The sequence below is a fragment of the Geotrypetes seraphini genome, chromosome 5 (genome assembly GCF_902459505.1).
Source record: "Geotrypetes seraphini chromosome 5, aGeoSer1.1, whole genome shotgun sequence".
NCBI lineage: Eukaryota > Metazoa > Chordata > Amphibia > Gymnophiona > Dermophiidae > Geotrypetes > Geotrypetes seraphini.
This window is the reverse complement of record NC_047088.1, coordinates 164,011,497-164,034,249: the sequence shown is the minus strand read 5'-3', so window position 1 is coordinate 164,034,249 and position 22,753 is coordinate 164,011,497. Positions and strand designations below refer to the sequence as shown.

Below are 22,753 nucleotides of genomic sequence, written 5' to 3'. Positions count from 1 at the left end.
TAGCACAGAGAGCCGTGCTGAATGGCCTGTGCTGCTTCCACTGTTCATAGGAACTCTATGAGCGTCGGGAGCAGCGCGGGCCATTCAACGCGACTCACTGTGCTACAAACTGCTAGCACAGTTTGATAGAAGAAGACCCTTAGGCCCTCTTTTACTAAGCCACCGGAGCGCTAAATGCTCTGACGCTGCTTTGATGCTCATAGAAATTCTATGAGCATTAGAATATTTAGCGTTCCAGGCTGTGGTAAAAACCTCTACCACAGCTTAGTAAAAGGGGGGGAGGGAGGGTTAAGTGTAACTTATAGCAGATTTGAACTAGTTATGAATTTATCTGGCCAGATACACTATAAGCAGTGGTTGTATACATTTTCTCTATGCCATTCTGCCATAGGGTTAAATTTACTAAAAAGTGCTACAGTCTTCAAAAGGCTTTAACAAGGCAGGAGAGGCCTAGTTAAACTCTGTTGAGATGGCCATCTGCCAATATTCAGCAGCAGTTAAGTGGGTGGTGCCACTGAATGTTGCCAGTAAGCACTGCAGTGGCACTGTCCGATTAGTGCCAGTTTGGAGGCAATACTGGAACTTAACCAGCTTACCTGCAATATTCAGTCCTCAAACTAGTTAAGTAAGCAGTTAGGACAACACAAGGCTAACATTATCCAATCAATTAACCAGCCATAGGTCTGGATATCAGCCGGTACCCAATTAACTTCTGGGTAATCACACTATCCTGAACCTAGGTAGACCTTGCATTGAATGTGTGAGCTTAATTCAGCCCACAGTTGTCAGTAACTTAAAATCTGTTAACTACATATCATTTACCACATTTTCTTTCTTTTTAATAGAGTGGTACCTATATACTAATAAAGTGCATTAACTGCATTTGGGGTTTAGTAGTAAATTTAATAGAGTATGGAGCCCATTGACTGTATTTGTTACATCGTAATAATTGTCATGTATTTATTTATTTTTGTGTTGTTGGTTTTCCTTATACATCCAGGGGAGGGTGGGGGGAGAGAAATGTATTTTGATTATTAAAATTACTTAATTATAATTTTATAAACACATAATTGTCTTCTTATATTAATAATTGGGAGGAGGGGGAGAAAATGATTGTTTTATGTATAAATTGTGTATTTAATAATGCGTTTTATGAAATATTTATGTTCAAGTAATTGTATTGCACTGTCAAAGTTTAAAAATCAATAAAGATTTATAAAAAAAAAAAAAAAGAATGCACCAACAAATTAATGCATTTTAATAAATTTAGTCCATCGTGCCTTTTCCTTCCAACAGTAGGATCCTCACTTGTCAGATGACCGTGGGCTTTATTCACTTGGAAAACCTCGTGAAAATGTCACAAGCATTTTGTTTGGTAAGGATGCATGCTGGATTAAAACCACTGAAATATGGATCTTGTCTAGTTGTAGTCTCAAATCATGGATAAAGCAATATTGTTAATCACGTCAATTAAGAAATGTGGTCTCTTAAAAAAGTGTCAAGTTTTAATCTAAATGGTATAGTTCTTTTATCCTTCTTTTTGCTGGTATAAGTGAAACACATCCGGGGGGAGGCATATAACTTTAGTGTGATTCCTTGATGTAATTGTGGGGTGGGGGAAGGTTTATATTGCAATGCTATTGATCAAATTTAAGTGCTTAATTGTTATTGTTACCAATATGAATATTGTGTTGCACTTTTTGTTAGTAATGGAAAATCAATAAAGACATTTAAAAAAAAATGTTTTGGTTTTTTTTTTTTTTTGCACAAATTAGCATCAGCTGGAGGTATTTTCCACCAATCACAGAACTAGCAATGGGACAACCATTGGGAGATGGCAATTTATAGTCATTAATAAATATCCAATAAAGTGGAGTATATGTAACTTATAGTCAGTGTTCCCTCTAAGCTGCGCTGGCGTGCGCTGGCGCACAAAATATTACATCCAGCGCACAAGTTTCACGTCACAGCGCACGGCGGGCAGGGCGGCGAGAGGAGAATCGGGCGAGTTGGCTCATAACTTGCTGGCGCCCGATATTTGTAGCGCACAGCGAAAAAAATTTTGCTCACAACACCCGCCCGCTTAGAGGGAGCACTGCTTATAGTCACTGCCATCTTGTACTAAATGGAAATACTGTACAGTAGATAATCGCTGTGTCTTTTAATAATTCACCCCCCTCCCTTTACAAAACCATAGCACGGTTTTTAATGCCGGCCGTAGTGGTAAGAGCTCTGACGCTCATAGGAATTCTATGAACCGTTGGAGCTGTTATCGCCACAGCTGGCACTAAAAACCACACTATGGTTATGTTAAAAGGGGGGAGGAGGGGGGTCATTAAATTATGCGAGCCTCTATTCTATATTTTATGCCTATATTGTTTAGAAATGCAAGTAACCTGTTATACAAAGCAACAAAACAAGACACAAAAAAGCATTACCAGTTTGTATTTAGGCCATCTGTAGCTAGGTCTCCCAAGTTGTCATTACTGGGTTTTGTGCGTCTAGAAGATGCTTCCCCAGTGTGACTAACTGTAACATTTCCTGCTGCTGCATTACTGGCTTTGGTTGTATTAATGGTAAATTCAGCCACATCAAGGACTAACAGAAGGTACTGACAGGTGAGTTGGCAGATTTGATGGGATGATCCAAGGCATAAGTGGTTTGTTAGGTTTCGTAATTCCAATGTCTAAAAACAAGGACACATAAAACAGGAATAATATTTATTAAATGAAATTAAAAATCTGGGTACAGTAATTTGAATGGTTACTAGAAATATCAAGGACATACCATTAATGTTCATAAAGGGGATAATTATAAAAAGTCATGTATAATTATAAGTGCTTTTATACACATATATAAGTGCTTTTATAAAATTGCACAACTGCATGTGCACGGAAACGCTTATGCAATCTCCTCTGGATTCTATTTATGGTACCCAGATTTGAGTACCCAAATTTAGGCGTGCTCCCAAAATGGATGGACAAATTAACTGAATTAGAAATTCTTAACCCATCACTAATTGGATGCTAACAGTTATTGATGTTAATTGGCACCCATTGAATTTCTGTGCACATCTGGCTCCTTCCAAGTTGTTCATGCAACTTTTAATTAGTGCCAATTAGCATCAATTATAAGGTATTAATTGCCAATTATCAAAACTGATAAGTTTCAAGTTTATTAAAAATTTGATATATCACTTATCAAATATATAAGGGGCCAATTAACCAAGTAAGTTGTTTGCCCAAATTAGCTGTGCACATTGATTTGCATGTACAACTTAAGGCATCATTGGGGAATGTGTGGTGCAGTGGCTAGAGCTACAGCCTCAGCACCCTGAGGTTGTGGGTTCGAATCCCATTGCTTCTCCTTGTGACCCTAGGCAAGTCACTTAGTCCCCTGTTGCCACAGTTAAACTCTGCCCCAGGTACATTAGGTAGAGTGTGATACCACTAGGACAGATAGGGAAAAATGCTTAAGTACCTGAATGTAAACCACTTAGGCTATAAGTGGTACATAAATAAATATACAGAATTTAGGGATAATGCATAACTCAAAAGGGGATGTGGCCATGAGTGGGGCATGGGCATGTCAGGGGTGTTCAAGAAAGTTACACACATTGTTCCAAAATACTGCCTCAGTGCACCCAATTCAAGTGCCAGAATTTACATCAGGTTTCAGCAGGTCTAAGAATGTGGCTTAAAGTATAGATGTGGGAATCAGCATGTGCCTTTATAGAATAACACTTAGTGCCTGTCTTTTCTGGCACCCACTTTTGAGCATGATTTTTATTCAGCCCTCTTTGTGTAGTTCAGTGCTTATCAATCCTTTTGTGGCCATGACCCCATGATCGGGGCCAAATAAAATTGTTGACTCCCCCTGGAGGTGCAAAATAATGATGCACTTATGGAGCGCCCAGCCAGGTTGCCACCACAATGTGGGTTCTGCCCCCACATTGTGCCCCCAGGCCCGCCCCCACAAACCTCCACTCTTCTTCCCCGACAAGCTCTGACCATGTCTGGAGGGCCTGGAGCATGCACAGATGAGTGTGATGTCATCCACGCATGCTCAGAGGCCCTCCAGATGCAGCCAGAGCTTGTTGGGGCTTTCCAAAATCTGGCCAAACTTCCAGGATTTGGAAAGTCTGTCCGGGCACCTGGACAGTTCTCTAAAAAGAGGACATTTCCAGGTGTTCTCCTGGACATCTGGTAGCCCTACCAGGGAGGATTCTAAGAAGTTAGACAAATCCAGTGTCTGGTGGTCATCACTTCTCTTTATCTTGTCAGATCTCACTGACCCTAACAATTGGTGGCATAGTCTGATCAGACAGTCCCAAATTTTCCTTAAGATATTTCTTTAGCATATCCATAGATGCTAACAATGGCAATTTAGGAAAGTTCAGGAACCTTAAATTATTATGTCTCTGTTGATTTTCAAAATACTCCATCTTACATTGAAACCCAGTGGCGTAGCGAGGGTGAGAGGTGCTCAGCGTGGTGAGCCCTTCCCCACCCTCATTTCCACCCCACACTCCTGCCTGCCACGTGCCTCCCGCTCTTTCCCTAACCCGCCTGCCACATGCGCCCCCCCTTCCCTTCCCCTCCCCCATACCTCTAATTGAAATTGTTGCTCACGGCAGTTAACAATGTGCTCCTCTCAACCCCTGTTGGCTCTTCCTCTGATGTCACTTTCTAAGCGTGGCACCCGGAAGTGACATCAGCAGGAGAGTCGACAGGGTCGCAAAGACATTTTGACCGCTACGAACAACAACTTCAATTAGAGGTATGGGGGAAGGGAAGAGGCGTGCTTGTGGTGGGGTGGAATGGGAAGAGGTGAAGGACCGTCCACCTCTGTCGCCTCCCCTTACTGCGCCACTGGTTGAACCACAAGCTTTTTCTTTATCATCACTGAATTTGTCTCTTCTAATGATTTAATATGTATTTCTAATGCATTAACCTCCCTCCTTTTCCTAAGCTATGGTAGAGGTTTCTACTGTGGCCCAGAACACTAAATGCTCTGACGCTCATAGAATGCCTATGAGCATCGGAATAGCATCAGAGGATTTAGCATTCTGGGCAGTAGTAGAAATCTTTATCACAGCTTAGTAAAAGAGGGTCTAAACTTAGTAGAAAGCTGATCTTATTGTAGAGCATGGGGAGTAATATTATGAGAATAATCATTGACTTTATCTATCAGTCAGTTTGGTTACCAACATTAAAGAAGAGTTACCGACCTGGATTGCATCCCACAGTGACTCAAGGGTCACAACAGCTGGTTTTGAATGATCTCCAAAACCTTGGAAAGAGCTTTTCCCAATGTCCTTCTCTATCCAAACCCAAAACAGCACCAGTAGATGTTTCAGCTGCACTGTTAGAAGATTTTGCCACTGGAGATCCCTCTAACATAGCAATTCACCCTGTCTGGGAACTGAGTTCTGCACTTCTCTTCTGTGGGTTCCACTTCCAGGTTGAGGGGGCTTATTCTGAACTTGGGGCTAAACAAAATCCTATCCATGGTGTGCTCTGATGAACTTCCAAGTGCAGGAGTATCTTCAGAAGCTGCAGGAGGAGTAAGGAAGACTTCTAGTATTGTTTGCTGCAGGACTGGGGAATGTACGGTCTCTGAGGGAAAAGATCTAATCTTTTGCCTTCTCTTCCCCATTATGATGGGGAAGGATAATGCATGTTTATGTTTATTTTAAAATTTGCTGAATCACCATTATGATGAGGTAAGAGCGTGCACATTCAGTGAAAACCCAAAGAGGCCTGCCAAGCCACATCATGCACTGTCTCTATATATTGCCATCTTGGCCACATCATTTACTCAAAACAGTAACTGAATTTTATGTTTTATTTTAGCTTGGGTTTCAGTTGCTTACCTTCAGATAGAGGAATTCTGCCGCCAAAGAGCTATTGCTGAATGCACTTTTTTGTGCAAAAGCAGACTGAATCAGCTGTCCCATTTCCTGCAAATATTCTACAAAAGAAAAATTTGAAGAAAAAAAAATCTGATCTTTGTAAATCTATGTACTTTATATTTAATCATGTAAGGCTCAATGGGACTTAAAAGTATTGGTTTTTGCTTACTAACAAGAATATGTGGGAGGAAAGGACAAGTTGTTTAGTGGCAGGATAGCTTGGTTATACTTCAATTAGTGACAATAAAGGATAAAGAGCAATCTTCTGCAGGTAGATAAGCTTCTAGGGCTGATTGCTGGAGCACCTCCTAGTGTACAGGAGTACTAAGGGCAAATAAGGGTAATTTCTAGAGACAGATGGGCAGATGTAGCTGGCCAGAATGCACAGACTAATAGTCTTTATCTGTCTAGTAACATCCATTAAATTACTATGCTGCTGTGTATCTTATGTTACATAAATGTGAGTCAGCATTCTTGCATACCTGAGAAAACTTGCTTAAAGCCTGATACATTAAAAAAAAAATGTGATTAAGAATTTCTAAATAATTCACATATAATAAATTTAACAAAATAGAAAGAAATAAACCAAAGATATCAAGGAAACCAAAACTGACCTTGACAGAATTTTAGACTCTGGCCTGGGTTATACCTTATTTATCCAGAGAGGCAATACAAGAATTATAGCAATATGTGCTTTGGCAATCTATTCCTTGGGGAATATAGGTAAAACTGTGATACTAAAGTCCTAATAGGCCATGAGAAACTTGTGCTACCAATTAACGACACCATCTAAGCACTGATAAGCAATAACTTTGCTATTTTACATCTCTAATAGATAATAAGGGTTGAATTCCATTGTTTCTGCTACACATTATACTAAATCGGCTAACCCAAGTGGTGAATATGATCATATACTATACTAGAAAAAATATATTACTCCCACTTATCTAGAGAAGTGCATTCACTTTATGACTTCTTGTTCTACGGGAAAAGGCCTCAGATATGGAGCCTACGCACAATCATAGACTGAATAAATCGGCATAGTTGTCTTGCTCCTTGCTCCAGTCATCAGACATAAAACCCCGTTAACTTAAATTCAAATTCAATTATTGAAGCTCAACTTTCTATAACTTCTTAAAAAATATGTTTTTATGTATTTTTTTACCTTTTATATTACCAACTTTCTATGTTTACTACTTCATTTATATAGCTTCAGAATTTCATTTATACTAAACTAAACTAAACTAAACCTTAGGTTTATATACCGCACCATCTCCATGGTTGTGGAGCTCGGCACGGTTTACAGGAGTTGTAATGAGAAAGGAACTACAAGGTAAGGGCTAGATGAGGATCAGAGGAAAGAAGGAAGTTAGAGGGCTAGGATGTCAAATGAGGAGGGAAGAGTTAGATTTTTGAGAATAACCAGGTTTTCAGATGTTTACGGAAGGGTTGGAGAGCACTCAGGTTCCGAAGGGGGGAGGTAAGGTTGTTCCAGAGCTCGGTGAGTCTGAAGTGGAGGGAAGTTCCCAGTATTCCTGGGAGGGAAATGCCTTTTAGTGAGGGGAAGGATAGCTTCAATTTTTGGGTGGGTCTGGTGGTATTAGGATTTGAGGAGTTCCAAGAAAGCGGAATTAATGGAGGAAGGATGCCGTGGACGATCTTGAAAGTTAGGCAGATGCATTTGAAATGGACTCTGGGAATTATCGGAAGTCAGTGAAGCTTGAGAAGGAGCGGTGAGACATGATCGAATTTACTTTTTGCAAAGATAAGCTTGGCTGCGGCATTTTGAATCCGTTGGAGTCTGTGAAGGTTTTTCTTTGTTAGGCTTATGAAGATAGAATTGCAATAGTCCAGTCTGGAGAGTATGATGGATTGGACAAGAACGGCAAAATGATTTTGGTGGAAACAAGATCTTACTTTCCTCAGCATGTGAAGGCTGAAATAACATTATAACTTCATAGTTTCTTAATTGCTTCATGCACAACTTTGTCAGTATAGAGGCGTTCTTGAGACCAAACACTGTGCTAAAGCTAAGTAATAAATTAGTCACTCTTTTCAGTAAAAACAGAGTTGTGCATGAAGCAAGTAAGAAACTATGAAGTTATATAAATGAAATTATGAAGCTATATATAAATGAAGTAGTAAACATAGAAAGTTGGTAATATAAAAGGTAAAAATATACATAAAAACATATTTTTTAAGAAGTTATAGAAAGTTGAGCTTCAATAATTGAATATGAATTTAAGTTAACGGGTTTTTATGGCCGATGACTGGAGCAAGAACACATTATACTAGGCATCAAAATGGCAGATGACATTTAATGTGAGCAAGTGCAAAGTGATGCATGTGGGAAAGAGAAACCCAAATTATAGCTACATGATGCTGGGTTCTATGTTAGAAGCCACTACCCAGCAATAGGATCTAGGTGTCATTGATGGGGATACGTTGAAACCCTCAGTTCAATGTGCGGTGGCAGCTAAAAAAAGCAAACTGAATGTTAGGAATTATCAGGATAGGAATAGAAAATAAAGATGAAAATGTTATAATGCCCTTGAATCGCTCTATGGTACGGCCACACCTCGAATACTGTGTGCAGTTCTGGTCGCCGTATCTCAAAAAAGATATAGCAGAATTAGAAGAGATACAAGAAGGGAGACGAAAATGATAAAAGCGATGAGATGACTTCCCTATGAGGAAAGGCTAAAGCGGCTAGGGCTCTTCAACTTGGAGAAGAGGCAGCTCAGGGGGGATATGATAGATGTCTATAAAATACTGAGTGGAGTGGAAAGAATAGATTTGAATCACTTGTTTGCTCTTTCTAAAAATGCTAGGACTAGGTGAGCATGTGATGAAGCTACTAGAGAAAATATTTCTTCACATAATGTGTAATTAATTTCTGGAATTTGTTGCCAGAGAATGTGTTGAAGGCTTGGATAATTTCCTAAAAGAGAAGTCCATAAACCATTATTGAGATGGCTTAGGGAAAATCTACTGCTTATTCTTTAAATAAGCAGCATAGTAACATAGTAGATGACAGCCGATAAAGACCCAAATGGTCCATCCAGTCTGCCCAACCTGATTCAATTTAAATTTTTAAATTTTTTTCTTAGCTATTTCTGGGCAAGAATCCAAAGCTCTACCCAGTACTGTGCTTGGGTTCCTACTGCCGAAATCTCCGTTAAAACCTATTCCAGCCCATCTACAAGTTCAAGTTCAAGTTTATTTGTTCTTAATGAATCGCCTATTTTAAATTACTAGGCGATGTACAATGCCACAAAAAATACTAATAAAACATTGGTGTCAATATATAAACTAACTTTTGTTATGCGATAAAAATTATCATACAAAAATACATACATATAAAAAAAATATTAGTTATGGGTGAAAACATACAAGAGTAGTGAGGACAAATAGGGGGGAAATTACAATGTTTAGACAGGAAAGAGAGAGAAACATAAAAGGTTAGAACACATAGGAGGGAATTCTGAGTTTATCAGTTGAAAAAACTGTTGTTAAAATAATTAAGAATCGTAAGCATCTTTAAAGAAAAATGTTTTTAGTGTTTTTTTAAATACAGCTAAATCTTTTAATTCTCTAATATATTGAGGTATGAGATTCCATGACTGAGGGGCCATAATTGAACACATGTCGTGTCGTCTGATACCTATTACTTTCAACGAGGGAACCGAAAGAAGGTTAGAAGAGGTTGAGCGGAGAGATCGTGTAGTATTGTAGGGAATTAGCCACCTATTGATAAATAGTGGCTCATTAAAATTTATGGCTTTAAAAACTAAAAGTAGTAATTTAAAAGTAATGCGGTGGCTTACCGGGAGCCAGTGAGATTTGATTAACAGGGGAGTGACGTGATCATATTTTTTTGCATTGTAAATTAATTTCACAGCAGTATTCTGTATTAATTGCAGTCTTCTTTTTTCTTTTTGTGTGATATTAATAAGGAGAGAGTTACAATAGTCTATTTTGGAGATTATTAACGAATGGATTAGAATATTAATAGATTCGTGTTGTAGGAACTTGGAAAGTGAACGAATTAAACATAATTTATAAAAGCACGTTTTAACAGTGTTACTGATATGGTCATACTTTCAGCCAACCTCATGGAATGCACAAATTAAGCATACAACAAAATAGCATATAGTTGTCAGAATGGCTTGAGAACCAAGTATGGCATACAGTTCCAATTCCCTGGGTTTTCTCTGCTTTAAATAAAGTCCTCTTCACCAAGGTTCACATAAACAGAAATGCCATGAAAATAAATTTCTAAACTTTAGAAATAAAGTTCCAAGCTTCCCAGCTAATCTTTCTGGGTAGCATGCCTAGTTTTCAGAGCAGACTCCTAGGCTCATTAGCATCAGCTGAGCTTCCCAGCCCACTGAGCACAGCAGGGTATCAGATAAGCTGTGAGTTTTACTGAGGCTTTATCACAGAGGCTTCACACTATCAACAATACAGTTCTTTAAGCAAACACTGACCTCCAATCCTAAAGTGAAATGGAGGGGTTTTCCTTCTCTCCCTAATCAAGGCCAGCTGGGCTCAGGTTACAGAGAGCCAGCACAGCTTTGCTTCACTTCCCCTTATGGACTAACCTCCATTCCCTCTGGGACGGCAGAAAAGGGCCAAGGCCCATCAAGTCTGCTCACTCTATTGACCCTCCCTCCTAGCTACCCTTTGAGATATCGTGCTCTGATGACCCATCCCCTTAACTCTACCCTCCTAGAGATCCGACCTGGGCATCCCATCTGCTGGCCTCGATCACCTGCACTGGAAGCTCATTCCAATTGTCAACCACTCTTTCGGTGAAGAAATACTTCCTGGTGTCGCCATGAAACTTCCTGTCCCTGATTTTTAGCGGATGCTCTCTTGTGGTCGAGGGTCCCCAAAGAGAGAACATATCATCTTCCACCTTGATACGACCAGTGATATACTTAAATGTCTCAATCATGTCTCCCCCTCTCCCTACGTTCTTCAAGAGAGTATAGTCGCAATTTGTTCAGCCTTTCTCCGTACGGGAGATCCTTGAGCCCGGAGACCATCCTGGTGGCCATTCGCTGAACCGACTCAACTCTTAGTACATCTTTACGGTAATGTGGTCTCCAGTCAACTTCCAGAGGCAGCTCTGTGGTGTCCATTGCCTCAGCTTTCTTAACAGCAGCTGGGGTCAGGCTAGGGAAGTCCTCTGCCATCTCTATGTCTTCGCTACTGTGCAGTTAAATAGAGAGACTGCTCTCCCCATCTGCTTGTTTGCTATGCTGCTGGTCGTGCCTTTGCCTTGGTTCCTCAGCTTCACCTCCGTCCCTGCTCCCCTCTCTGTGATTCAGGGCTCTGCTTTTACGTGTGTCATAGCCCCACCCCTCTCTCCTAGGAGCAGGGGGGTTGGGCAGGAAATACCTAGGGAAATAACTCTGGTTTCTCCTAGGCTGATAAAGTGCATAACTTGCAGGACTAGGACTCCACTTCTCAGTAAAAGTCCTATCAGGCTTTCTGATGAACTTATTCTGATATGGCACTCTCTGCTGGATATTCTTAGGCTCATACCTTTCCTGCTCTATCTCACTGTCTGAGGGGTAGTCAGCCAATTCCCTATCCTTACTTTTAACCTGGTCAGCTCTCCTGACCAGGGACCGTGCTCTGCTTGTATCCATTACAGGGACAAAGCTGGCTACTGGTTTGTCACAGCGCAAAGTTCTTCTGTGTTACTTGGAGGTCACCAACAAGTTTCGTCTCTTTGATCATTTGTTTGTTCTGACTCATTCCATTCAGTGGGGTACTCCCGCTTCCAAGGCCATGATTTCCAGATGGCTCCACGGGGCCTTTTCGTCAGCTCACATTCTTGCGGGAGCACAGTCTCCTGTTTCCGTCAATGCACATTCTGTCAGAGGTGTGGCCAATGGGCTGCAGCTAGAGCTGTCTTCCTTGTAGAGATTTGCAGGCCAGCAATGTGGTCGTCTCTTCTCATGTTTGCCAAGTTCTATAAAGAGGCGGCAAGACAGGACTCCGTCTATGGGTCCTCGGTCCTCTGTCTATGGGTCCTCGGTGCAGCAAGCACACCCTAGTTTTTTGCTTTTATATGTCCCTACTGTCTAGTTCACGGGTAGGGAACTCCGGTCCTCGAGAGCCGTATTCCAGTCGGGTTTTCAGAATTTCCCCAATGAATATGCATTGAAAGCAGATCTCGTGCATATTCATTGGGGAAATCCTGATAACCCAACTGGAATACGGCTCTCGAGGACCGGAGTTCCCTACCCCTGGTCTAGTATGTCTCACCTATTGCACTGGAAAAAGAGATTATGCACTTACCCTGGTAAGCTCTTTTCCAGTACATAGGTGAGACATTCTAGACTCCTGCCCAATATTTACTGCATCTGCTTACAGTTTTCAGTCTGTTTATGCTTCTCCAAGCTGTTTCTTGGACGCCTGTCAACCCTTGAAGACTGGAAAGAATTTGTATATATATTTCAATTTATTGGGGAGTGGTTTCTCAGCTCCTTTGAAGCCTGTGTTGGCATTTAACTTTAATGTTGGTTGAATTCTTGAGCAGAACAGTTGGTTTGAGCCTGTTGCTACAGGTGCCTCTACTTCACATGTATTTGGGGGGGGGGCTCTCCATGCTTGGGTGCTAAATATAGAGGGCGCTAAATAGCCCAGTGATGTACTATAGAGGCAGAGTGAAAAATCAGAAATTCGTTCCTTCTGCAACCATGTGGCTAAAGGGAAATAACCCTACTGTCTAGAATGTCTCACCTATTGCAATGGAATATCAGATATAAGATAATGCTATCTCTTCAAGCACTAATATGTAATTTCAGTTTACATGAAAATGTGTTCAAAATAAAACTCTTGTATCAGTAATTCATTCATTTTTCCAAAAGAAGACTACCTTACACTTCTTGAGGCTATCAGAACCTGAAAATACCATGTTTCAGTTTCCTGTAACAATATTCCTTTCTGAATGCTGACATTTATTGCCACGTATCGACTTGTATTTGATAAAGAACTTCAGCACTGCTGCAGGGCCATTAATGCATTAATTACATTAGCTTCCAATTACATTCCTTAACCATCAAACATTATATCTCAAGTAATGGCATAATTTACCACAGTAAATATAGCCAATTGCAACTCATTTGGGGGAAAAAAAACCTATTATAACTTTCAGTTAATTGAAACTTCCACAGTTTGAAGATTGCTGATAGATCCTAGAAATCCATAAGACATTCCATTCCAGTTAACTGCATCAAGGCAAAAGATGTGGTACCCTGCATGGAGTGTAAGAAAATTGTGATGTGAACGAGAAATGCCTTGCTCTCTCTCTCTCTCCCAAAAAAAAAATGATACAGCATATGTGAGGTAAAAAAGAAAAGCACAATTTAAAATGGCATGACAATTCATTAGGGGGCCCTTTTATTAAAATGCTCTAAGCAGTGCGGTTAAAGTCAATGACCAACAAGCAGTAGAAAGATGCTTCGGCTAAATCTCCATTAAACTAATTATATGCATCTTTATGTCATGGCTGTTGTGGTAAAAAAATAAAAGGAATTGACCCCGAAATATCCACAAAGAAGAAAATCCAGAGAAAACCAAAAAAACTCTGTGGAGTGACGATGTTCCTAAATGGACTTTATTTGAAAGTGTCATAGTTCCAAAGGTACACTGAAATCATCCACATAAAATAATTCCATCCACATAAAAATAAATCATCCACATAAGTCTTAAAGGACCTAGTCCGCTAGGGATACAGGACCCAACACGGTCCACATTTTGACAAAAAGTCTTCTTCAGGGGTCCCTGGGGGTCCTATAAAGGTAAATACGTGGGAAACAATTGTGTGGTGAGCCGGAAGTGTTGGGTCCTGTATCCCTAGTGGACTAGGTCCTTTAAGGCTCTTATGTGGATGATTTATTTTTATGTGGATGGAATTATTTTATTTGGATGATTTCAGTGTACCTTTGGAACTTTGACACTTTCAAATAAAATCCATTTAGGAACATCGTCACTCCACATGGCTGTTGTGGTGCAATTTGAAGAATTTTTCTGAAATAAATGGCAAGGCCCCTGATGAAACTGAATGGTGAAACAGTTGGGTAACCGTCGGGCTTAAGTTAAGTGTGTCTTCCTATTTACATCATGCACACAACTGTTTATAATACAGCCTACGATGTATAAAACAACTTAAAGATATTTTTCACATCAGACCAATGATGAATGCACCGCCCCAGTAAGGGCACAAAAATATTTTGAGTAATGCCCCGGGTGTATGAGATCAGAAAAATAAGATTATATTGCATTTGTTTGCTCTCTTGTGTCTTACATTTCCATTGCATTTTGAGTGAATAGAAGATTTTCATCTTAGATTGTTGGATAACATCATTAAACCATAATGCATACCACGTGATTGATTCCACAGGCTTTCATTTAAATTTCTTAAGCAACTTCTAAAAGATTTATAAGGGCTGTCTGTTGACTGATTGAAGAAAGCTTTTTGAAATTCTTCTTCTAGTTTCAAAAGTCTGTGGAAAAAAAAAAAGGTCAGACAGGTATGTCTGTCCATCTTCAAGTGTTATACAACTTATTCAGTGCATTTCCAAAACATTAGGTCACTGAAGTCCAACAGTTTCTGCCTCCTGCATTATTTTTCACTCTCCTTGCCTCTTCCCTGGAGTGACATCCCTCCTTCCCTCCCCCAACCCAGTCTCACCTTCAAAGCTAATTACAGCAGCCTGCAGAGGATCACTGGTGCTGTAGTGATCCTAGCAGGCTGTCGTCAGCCTGCACAGCACATTCCCTCTGCTGCGGTCCCACCCCTGAATCAGCGATGCGGACAGCGCTGGCGTCATACCAGGTAGGCAAGTCAGTTGGCAGGTGCCTCTCTTCCTCCTCAGTGTGCCAGTGGCACACTTGGAATCTCAGGAGCTGGGCAGGATTAATTATTCGAGGGCCCCTAGGCACACAAGTACACTGGGCCCCCTAGCTGCGCCCCACCCATGCCCCACCCCATTTATTTACTTGTTTTCTTATTTACTTCTTTATTTCCACTTGTATTTCTTTTTTTCTTTTATTATAAAATTCAAAACAAACAACAAAGATTAACATCTCTGAACAAATCCCCCCTTTTTTCCCTTCCCACCTACTTGCCCAGGACTTTAACTCAGAACCCTTTCCTAATGTATAAAAAAGGTATCATGACCAGAACGAAGGAAGTTATCCTGCCATTGTATCGGGTGATGGTGCGCCCGCAACTGGAGTACTGCGTTCAAAACTGGTCGTCGTATCTTAAAAAAGATATGGCGATACTCGAGAGGGTCCAGAGAAGAGCAACAAGGATGATAAAGGGTATGGAAAACCTTCCATATGCGGAAAGGCTAGAGAAGCTAGGGTTCTTTTCCCTGGAAAAGCAGAGACTTAGAGGGGACATGATAGAAACTTATAAGATCTTGAAGGGGATAGAGAAGGTGGAGATTGTGACAAACCCAGGTCCGTTTCGGGTTTTGGCCAAAACAAACCCGAATCCGTACCGGGTTTTGCCCCAGTGATCAGGAGTATTCACAGTGCACCTAGATGCAGGAGGGCTGATCAGGTGACCTGCCAATTGATTGATGAAGCTGACTTCTGCTCTGATTATGACATGGAAGTAGAAGAGACAGGGCAGGATAAGATTAAGAGAAAAAGCTACAATCCATGCAGACCTGCCACTGTCAGAAAGCTTATTCAGTTTGAACAGCCTGTTAAAATCAGGACTAGGGAAAAACCTGCCTGTAATAGCAGGAAGCAAGCCGGTGTGTGGAAAACCCCTCCCCCACCTTCTCAGAGGGGGAGTGGTTATCCATAGGATATAACGAAGCTTCTGAGAACAGGAGTGAGGCACACGGGGCACACAGGAGAGACTGGAGAATGGGAAGCTGAAAAGAGGCAGTCTCTCTCAGACTGTCCTATGCTTGAGGCAGGCGAGTTTCCTCTTGTCGGGGATACTGGAGTACAACCAGAAGGAGAAGCCATGGAGGTGCAGGAAAGCTATGTAGGAGCTGACACTCTGCCAACACCCATGGAGACACAGTAAGCCTGAGATTAGGATTTAAGTTCTTTATGCTGCCAGGTTGTCTCTTACCTGTGAAGCCAGTGCAGAAGCTCTCCTGGAAAGCCACATTTTGAAGCTTTCTGTAAAGCAGGAATGTATGTGTTTTTGACAAACCATTTTGAATGTATTTCCTGTATAGTGATTCAGCTAGGAAATCTCGTTGGTCCTGCACAGCTGTGCGTGATTGCTACAGCAACGTTTAGAGGGAAACGTTTGCCTGATTTTGGACTCTGAATAATGCTGTGATTTTTATGTGTTCTAGACTGTTTGATAAAAGCATTACTTACCTGAATATTGCTGCTCTGGTGAAGAGGACTGCACTTCTTGACTGATTAAAGTCCAGAAGCAGGGGACTGTACACAAGGCAGTGCTGACCAAGATTCAACTGCCTGATTATATTATTTTGAACCTTTTGGATTTCATGCAATATCAGTTCATCTTGAACTACAAGGCTGTTGCCTGTATTTTGATTTATTCAACCAGTGGTTGAAATAAAGTTTATTTTTGCTTCAGGCAAATGCGGATATTCGGGGATTGGTCTTGGGAGATTCCCATTTCAAACTGGCGGCGTTTGCGGATGATCTCTTGGTCTTTTTAACGGACCCGCAGCGATCCTTGCCCGTATTGTTGGAAAGTCTTCGGGAATATGGAGATTTCTCTGGCTTCGCCTTGAATTTAGCGAAATCTGAGGCGCTGGCTTCCTCGGTTCATCTTCAGCGGTTTTGGGGGAATGGTTTCCCATTGCGCTGGGCTGACTCTTCTTTTAGTTTATTTTTGCTTTGCCATTTCTGACTAAGATTCCTTTATACCTTGCATGCTTACAAGTTTTAGAATGTGCCTATTTTAAAGACCTGAAGGATCCCTTAGTGGAAAGGGACACGCCGGGTTTCAGCCTTGGTCACATTCCCAGTGCTCGCTTCGCCTTACAGGAGCCTGGGTTGTGACAAGAGACACATTCTTCAGACTAGCGGGGGCAACAAAAACAAGAGGGCATTCAAAAAAACTGAAAGATGACAGTTTCAGAACAAACGCTAGGAAGTTCTTCTTCACTCAAAGGGTGGTGGATGCCTGGAATTCGCTTCCAGAGGAGGTGGTAGGACAGAGTACGATTTTGGGTTTCAAAAAGGGATTGGATGATTTCCTGAAGGAAAAGGGGATTGAAGGGTATAGTTAGATGGTTTCTATACAGGATATTAAGTAATTAGGGAATAAAATGTTTTAGGTAAAAGATCACATACAGGTCATGGACCTGGGAGGCCGCCACGGGTGCGGACTGCTGGGCGAGATGGACCCATGGTCTGACTCATCAGAGGCGACGATTATGTTCTTATGTTCAAATGCATTGTACAGCAGTACAAGTCTATATTAATAACAAAGTTTGCAACTCCTCTCAACTGCCTCACTCTATGTCGTCCAACTTTAACCCATATGTATAAACAACCAAATCTGTAAAGTACAGATTTGGTTGTTTATACATATGGGTTAAAGTTGGACGACATAGAGTGAGGCAGTTGAGAGGAGTTGCAAACTTTGTTATTAATATAGACTTGTACTGCTGTACGTTCCACTCCATGCATGTTAATTTGTAACAAAACAGCAAGGCAATTGATCCACCAAAGAATCCAATGTAGAACAAAAGGAGATCGGCAGACAATAAGGAGATTCAAATCAGGTTTATTTTTCAAGGTGCTCCCAGAAACCATGCCTGTTGCATTTCGCCAAGCAAGGCTGATCAACGCTATCAGAAAACCATGGGCTCCTTGTATCAAGGTGCGCTACGGGGGTTAGCGCGTCGGACATTTCATCATGCCCTAACCCCTGCGGCAAGCCAAAATACTAACGCCTTGTCAATGGAGGCGTTAGCGACTAGCGCGGCAGGTGGTTTAACACGCGGTATTCCGCGTGTTAAACCTCTACCGCGCCTTGATAAAAAGACCCCCATGTCTTTTATACACACAGGACACAGAACCACTCTCACCTAGTATGAAATAAGTAATCACAAACTAAACCCCCGCCTTTTTTTTTTTTTTTTTTTTACAAAAGCACAGAAGAGGTTTTTAGCGCTGGCTGGCGGGCTGAATTTTCTGTGCTGTTCTGGCGATCATAAGAAATCTATGACCATCAGAGCAGTGCAGAGCATTCAGCATGCTGGCTTGTGCTACAAACCGAAGGAACGGTACAGTTTAGGGAGTGAAGAAACAATGGTGTATATAATCCAATATTGAACAAAATATAAATATAGCAGATGTAAATTTGAAAAAAGAGAAATAACAAATCTAATCTAATCTAATCTAAACCTTAAGTTTATATACCGCATCATCTCCATGAGAATGGAGCTCGACACGGTTTACAAGAACTTAAAATAGTGGGTAGAGAAAAAGAAAAAGGATTACATGAACTTATGTGTAGAAGGGGGGAGAGAAAGGGGGGAAGGATAGAGCTACAATTTGCTGAAAAGCCAGGTTTTCAGTTGTTTGCGGAATAACTGAAGGGAGCTCAGGTTCCGCAGCGGGGTGGTGAGGTCGTTCCAAAGACCTGTGATTTTGAAGAGAAGGGATTTTCCCAGTTTGCCTGAATAGTGGATGCCGCGTGGAGAGGGAAAGGCTAGTTTAAGCCTTTGGGCACTTTACAAATTAACAAATAAAAATAAAACAAAAAATGGAAAATAAGATAATACCATTTTATTGGACTAATACATTTTTTAAATTAGCTTTCAGAGGTCAAACCCTCTTTCCTTAGGTCAGTAAAGCATACTGCTGTTACAGTATACTGTCCTGGCCTGAGGAAGAATTTGGCCTCTGAAAGTTAATCAAACATGTATAAAAATTAGTCCAATAAAAGGATCACTATTTCTAATTTTAAACATTTATCAACACAGCTACAATACTACTTTATCCTAAAGCAAAAAAATAAAATATTGAATTTTTTTCTACCTTTGTCATGTGGTTTCTGCTTTTCTCATCTTCTTGTCATTCTCTTCCTTCCATCCACTGTCTGCCCCTTCCAGAAAATGTGTGCCTCTATCTGCCATCTCTCCTCCTGCCCCCTCCCCCCCTTGGTCTGGCATCCATCATCTTCCCTCTGTTCCCCTCATGGTCTGGCATCATTCTCCTTCCATCTCTCCTTCCCTCCCCCCTGTTGTTTTTAGCATCTTTCTCTTCTCATTTCCTCCACTCAGATCTGATATCTCTGTCTCCTTCCCCGTTCTTTGGCATCTCTCTCTTCCTTTTTCTTCTCTGGTCTTCTTTCTTTTTCACTAACTATCTTCTTCCCCCCATCCAGCATGTGGGAAAGCAGCAGCAGCAGTGGTGAGGAGGTGAGGGCTGGGCACAAGTTCTCCCCACTTCCATCATCTGTCATGCCCTACTCCCTTCTGTCTCCCTTCTCCCCACTTCCATCACCTGCCCTGCCTTGCCCTTTTCTTCCCACATCCATCATCTGCCCTGCTCTGCCCCATTCTCTCTCTTCCTCCACCCTAGGCCCATCTCATCACTCACCTTTCACACCGATATTTTTTTTTTCAAAACGGCGATGCCCCCCCCAGCATCGATCAACAATGCAGCCCCCCCCCATTGACGGACCGATCAGCAATGGACCCCTCCTCCCCCATCAACCAAAAGTAAGATGAGCAAGGAATGCGAGTATGAAAGGCAACAGCAACTGTAATTTTTCAAGCGGTGCTGCTTGCCCAAAGCTTCCTTCTGATGCGCCCTCGTGGAAACAGGAAGCTTTGGGCAAGCAGCACCGCTTGGAAAATTACAGTTGCTGTTGCCTTTCTTACCCATGTTCCTTGCTTATCTTACTTTCCATCGATGGGGGGGTCCATTGCCAATTGGTCCGTCGATGGGGAATCTACATTGCCGATCGATGCTGGGGGGCCCATCGCCGTTTGAAAAAAAAAAAAAATACCCTCCTTCATCAGGCCCCCCTGACCATTTCAGGCCCTAGGTATGTGCCTACTGGGCCTATTCATTAATCCAGCTCTGCTCAGGAGGCACACAGTTTGCAATACACTGCTATACAGACTTGGGTGGGAGAAAGCCATTTGCAAGGTTTGCACTTCCCATTCAGACTGCTGTTTCATTAAGGCTGATGACCAACTGTAGCCCAGCCACAGCCTGAAGGTGTGAAGCAGAGCAGAGTGAAAGCATTTTGCTGGGGGAGGGGGGGTGTCTGCCTTTATTTTTGTCTCTTCTTGAGAGTAGTGTATGCCCAAGGCTGGAGTCTTTGAATTGTGTTAGTAATTGAGAAGACAGATTTGAATTTTGTTTTTGTGGCAAGGACAGTATTTTGCCAAAGCCTGAAAAGTGTGTTCTAACCAGAGCTGTTTGAAATCTGAATTCAAAGGAGTTTATTTTGATTATTGGGTATTTTGGCCATCTGACATAAACCATGTTTAATCCAAGGAACTGAATTAAACTAAAAAGTGTTGTGTTTTGTTTTGTTTTTTTACCAACATGTGTGTGGTGAACTTTATTTAAACACAACTGAATGGAACAGTGGCAGTGGGCCACTGGCAGTTTGCAGGGCGTGGGAGCCACTGGCAGTTTGCAGGTCACAAACTTTTACTCCTTGTGGCAGGGGCTCTGGGTGGGTCACTCTGATCCAGTTCAAAGCGTCACTGCCACACTGTGCAGCTGATGTAACTCTTTATGTGTTTGTGTGATTAGTATGTTACAGTAGACACTTCGTCCATTAAAGGCCTAGGTGAAGAGCCAAGCTTTCATCTGCTTCCTGCGTGAAGCATTTCAGGGAGTGCATTCCAGAGTGTGGGAACTACTCCACAGATGGCTTGTTGGTGAGTTTCACATTGTATGAATGTCTTTTAGAGAGGCTGTGGTTAGGGAAACTCCTTGCGAGGACCTCAGTGACCTTGGAAGTTCGAAGAGTAAGATTCTTGTGTAGCAAGAAATGCTGTTTTTTCAAGTCATTTGTTTCATTTCCTTTAAGGACCTTGATATCAGTTTCTTTTAAATTTAGCTCTGTATTATAATGATAGCCAGTGAAATTTTTGCAAAAAAGGTATGATGTGGTTACATCACTTAAAACCTATTAGTCTTGCTGCAGCATTCTGGTCAAAGTTAAGACTTTATTTTTGTGCAGGCAAACATGCCCAATTAGCTGTGTGGGCAATGGGCATGAATTGACCTTAAAATGATTAATTGTACTAGAAAAGAAAATATTTTACTGTTATATTGTCCAATACATAAGACCTTTATTAACAGGAAATTTTGCAATGCCGAGTTTAAATGTATGGAAGAGGTCATTTGCAAAAGAGATCAATATAGAAGGCTTGTGGGGCACTTCACTTGCACATGTAAATAGTAGTTTTACATATGTAAATGGCCTAACACGTCTTATCAGCTCTTTTGGAACTTCTCTCCTTAACTGGCTCTCCTTTAGACAGCTGGTTTTGTAAATACTGCACTTACATGCTTAGGTTGCATATTGATTGATTGATTGATTGATTGATTGATTGATTTACAATTATTTATAACCCGCCTATCCACAAATCTAAGCGGGGAACAATAATCACATACAAAATCACACAAAAAATACAAACAAATACATCACAAAAGGAAAGACACAGCGTAAAAAAAGAGCTTCACATCCTCAAACTGTCACATGGCTTGCACAAAAGAAGCGTTCAAACACCCTTTTTACCCCCTTTCTGAAATGCCTAAGCATATTCGATTGACACAACGACAGAGGTAAAGCATTCCACAATGCCGGGCCTTGCACAGAAAGCATGGATTTGCGGTTCCCCATAAGCCTCACAGCTGCCAATGGCGGAATTTCTAATCTCAAATTATCTGAAGACCGTAGATCATGTGAAGTACAATGCCACTGAAAAAGAGCGGACACTTGACGAACAATTATGCTGAAACACCTTAAACATAACACAAAGAACCTTAAAGTTGACTCGTATACCAACAGGAGGCCAATTAAGCTCTCAAAGTATCGGTATAATGTGATCGAATTTCGAGGCATAAACAATAATTAAATCAACATTTATATCTTTAAATACCAGCATTTATACAAGTGTATCTCAAGACCAGGCTTCATGTGTTTTCTAATCACTTGCAACGAGTCATACAAATATTTCTTAAGAAATGTTATTGTTTACTGTTTGCTGTCTCTAGTTCTGGGAAAATTGTTAAAACACAAATGAGGAATTTTTTATAATTGATTTTATTCAGAGAACATCAAAACTCATTTGTTTTGTCTTTAAAGGGGATATGAATCATGCAATTCTTATTTGTCAAAGACTTTAATTTGTCAACATTCTTTAGCCATTTAAATTGCTGAATATTTGGATAAATTGAACCTGCAGAATTGTATTAAAAAGATGCATAGCCCTGTACTAGGGACATTTGATACAATTTTGCAGAGACTGGTTCAGGTGCACTATTTTTTAGTATTTTTGAATACATAACACTGGTCAACATAAAAAAAGTTTTTCTTTGCTACTGAGAACTTAAGAAGTATTCTTAGTTAATTTAATGACGCTGATTTCAGATCTGTAATTGAAATTCAGCTAGCATGTCAGGTTTCTAATGTTACTGATTTGTTACTGATGTTACTGAGGTTTCTGATGTTTCTGATGTTACTGATGTTACGCTTGTACTGTACATTTGTCTCTCTTTGCAAGAACCAACAATAGTCTCCCATCATACTGGGATTGAACTTTCCCTGACATCTGCTTTCCATCACCTTGATATCTTGATGAAATCTTTCTGCATTCTCAT

General features: G+C 41.0%; 1 protein-coding gene across 5 annotated transcripts in view; it reads right to left on the bottom strand.

Moving 5' to 3' along the window:
* The window catches only part of ABCA12 (ATP binding cassette subfamily A member 12), a 604,574-nt gene that overhangs the window by 328,560 nt on the left and 253,261 nt on the right, over positions 1-22,753 (bottom strand). For all 5 annotated transcript variants that reach the window (XM_033946149.1, XM_033946152.1, XM_033946153.1 and 2 more), the window contains exons 12-14: positions 14,318-14,439; positions 5,876-5,973; positions 2,439-2,686 (exon numbers count right to left, since the gene is read on the bottom strand). In XM_033946149.1, coding sequence (XP_033802040.1) covers positions 2,439-2,686; positions 5,876-5,973; positions 14,318-14,439 — 468 coding nt within the window. The remainder of the gene's footprint in view (positions 1-2,438; positions 2,687-5,875; positions 5,974-14,317; positions 14,440-22,753) is intronic.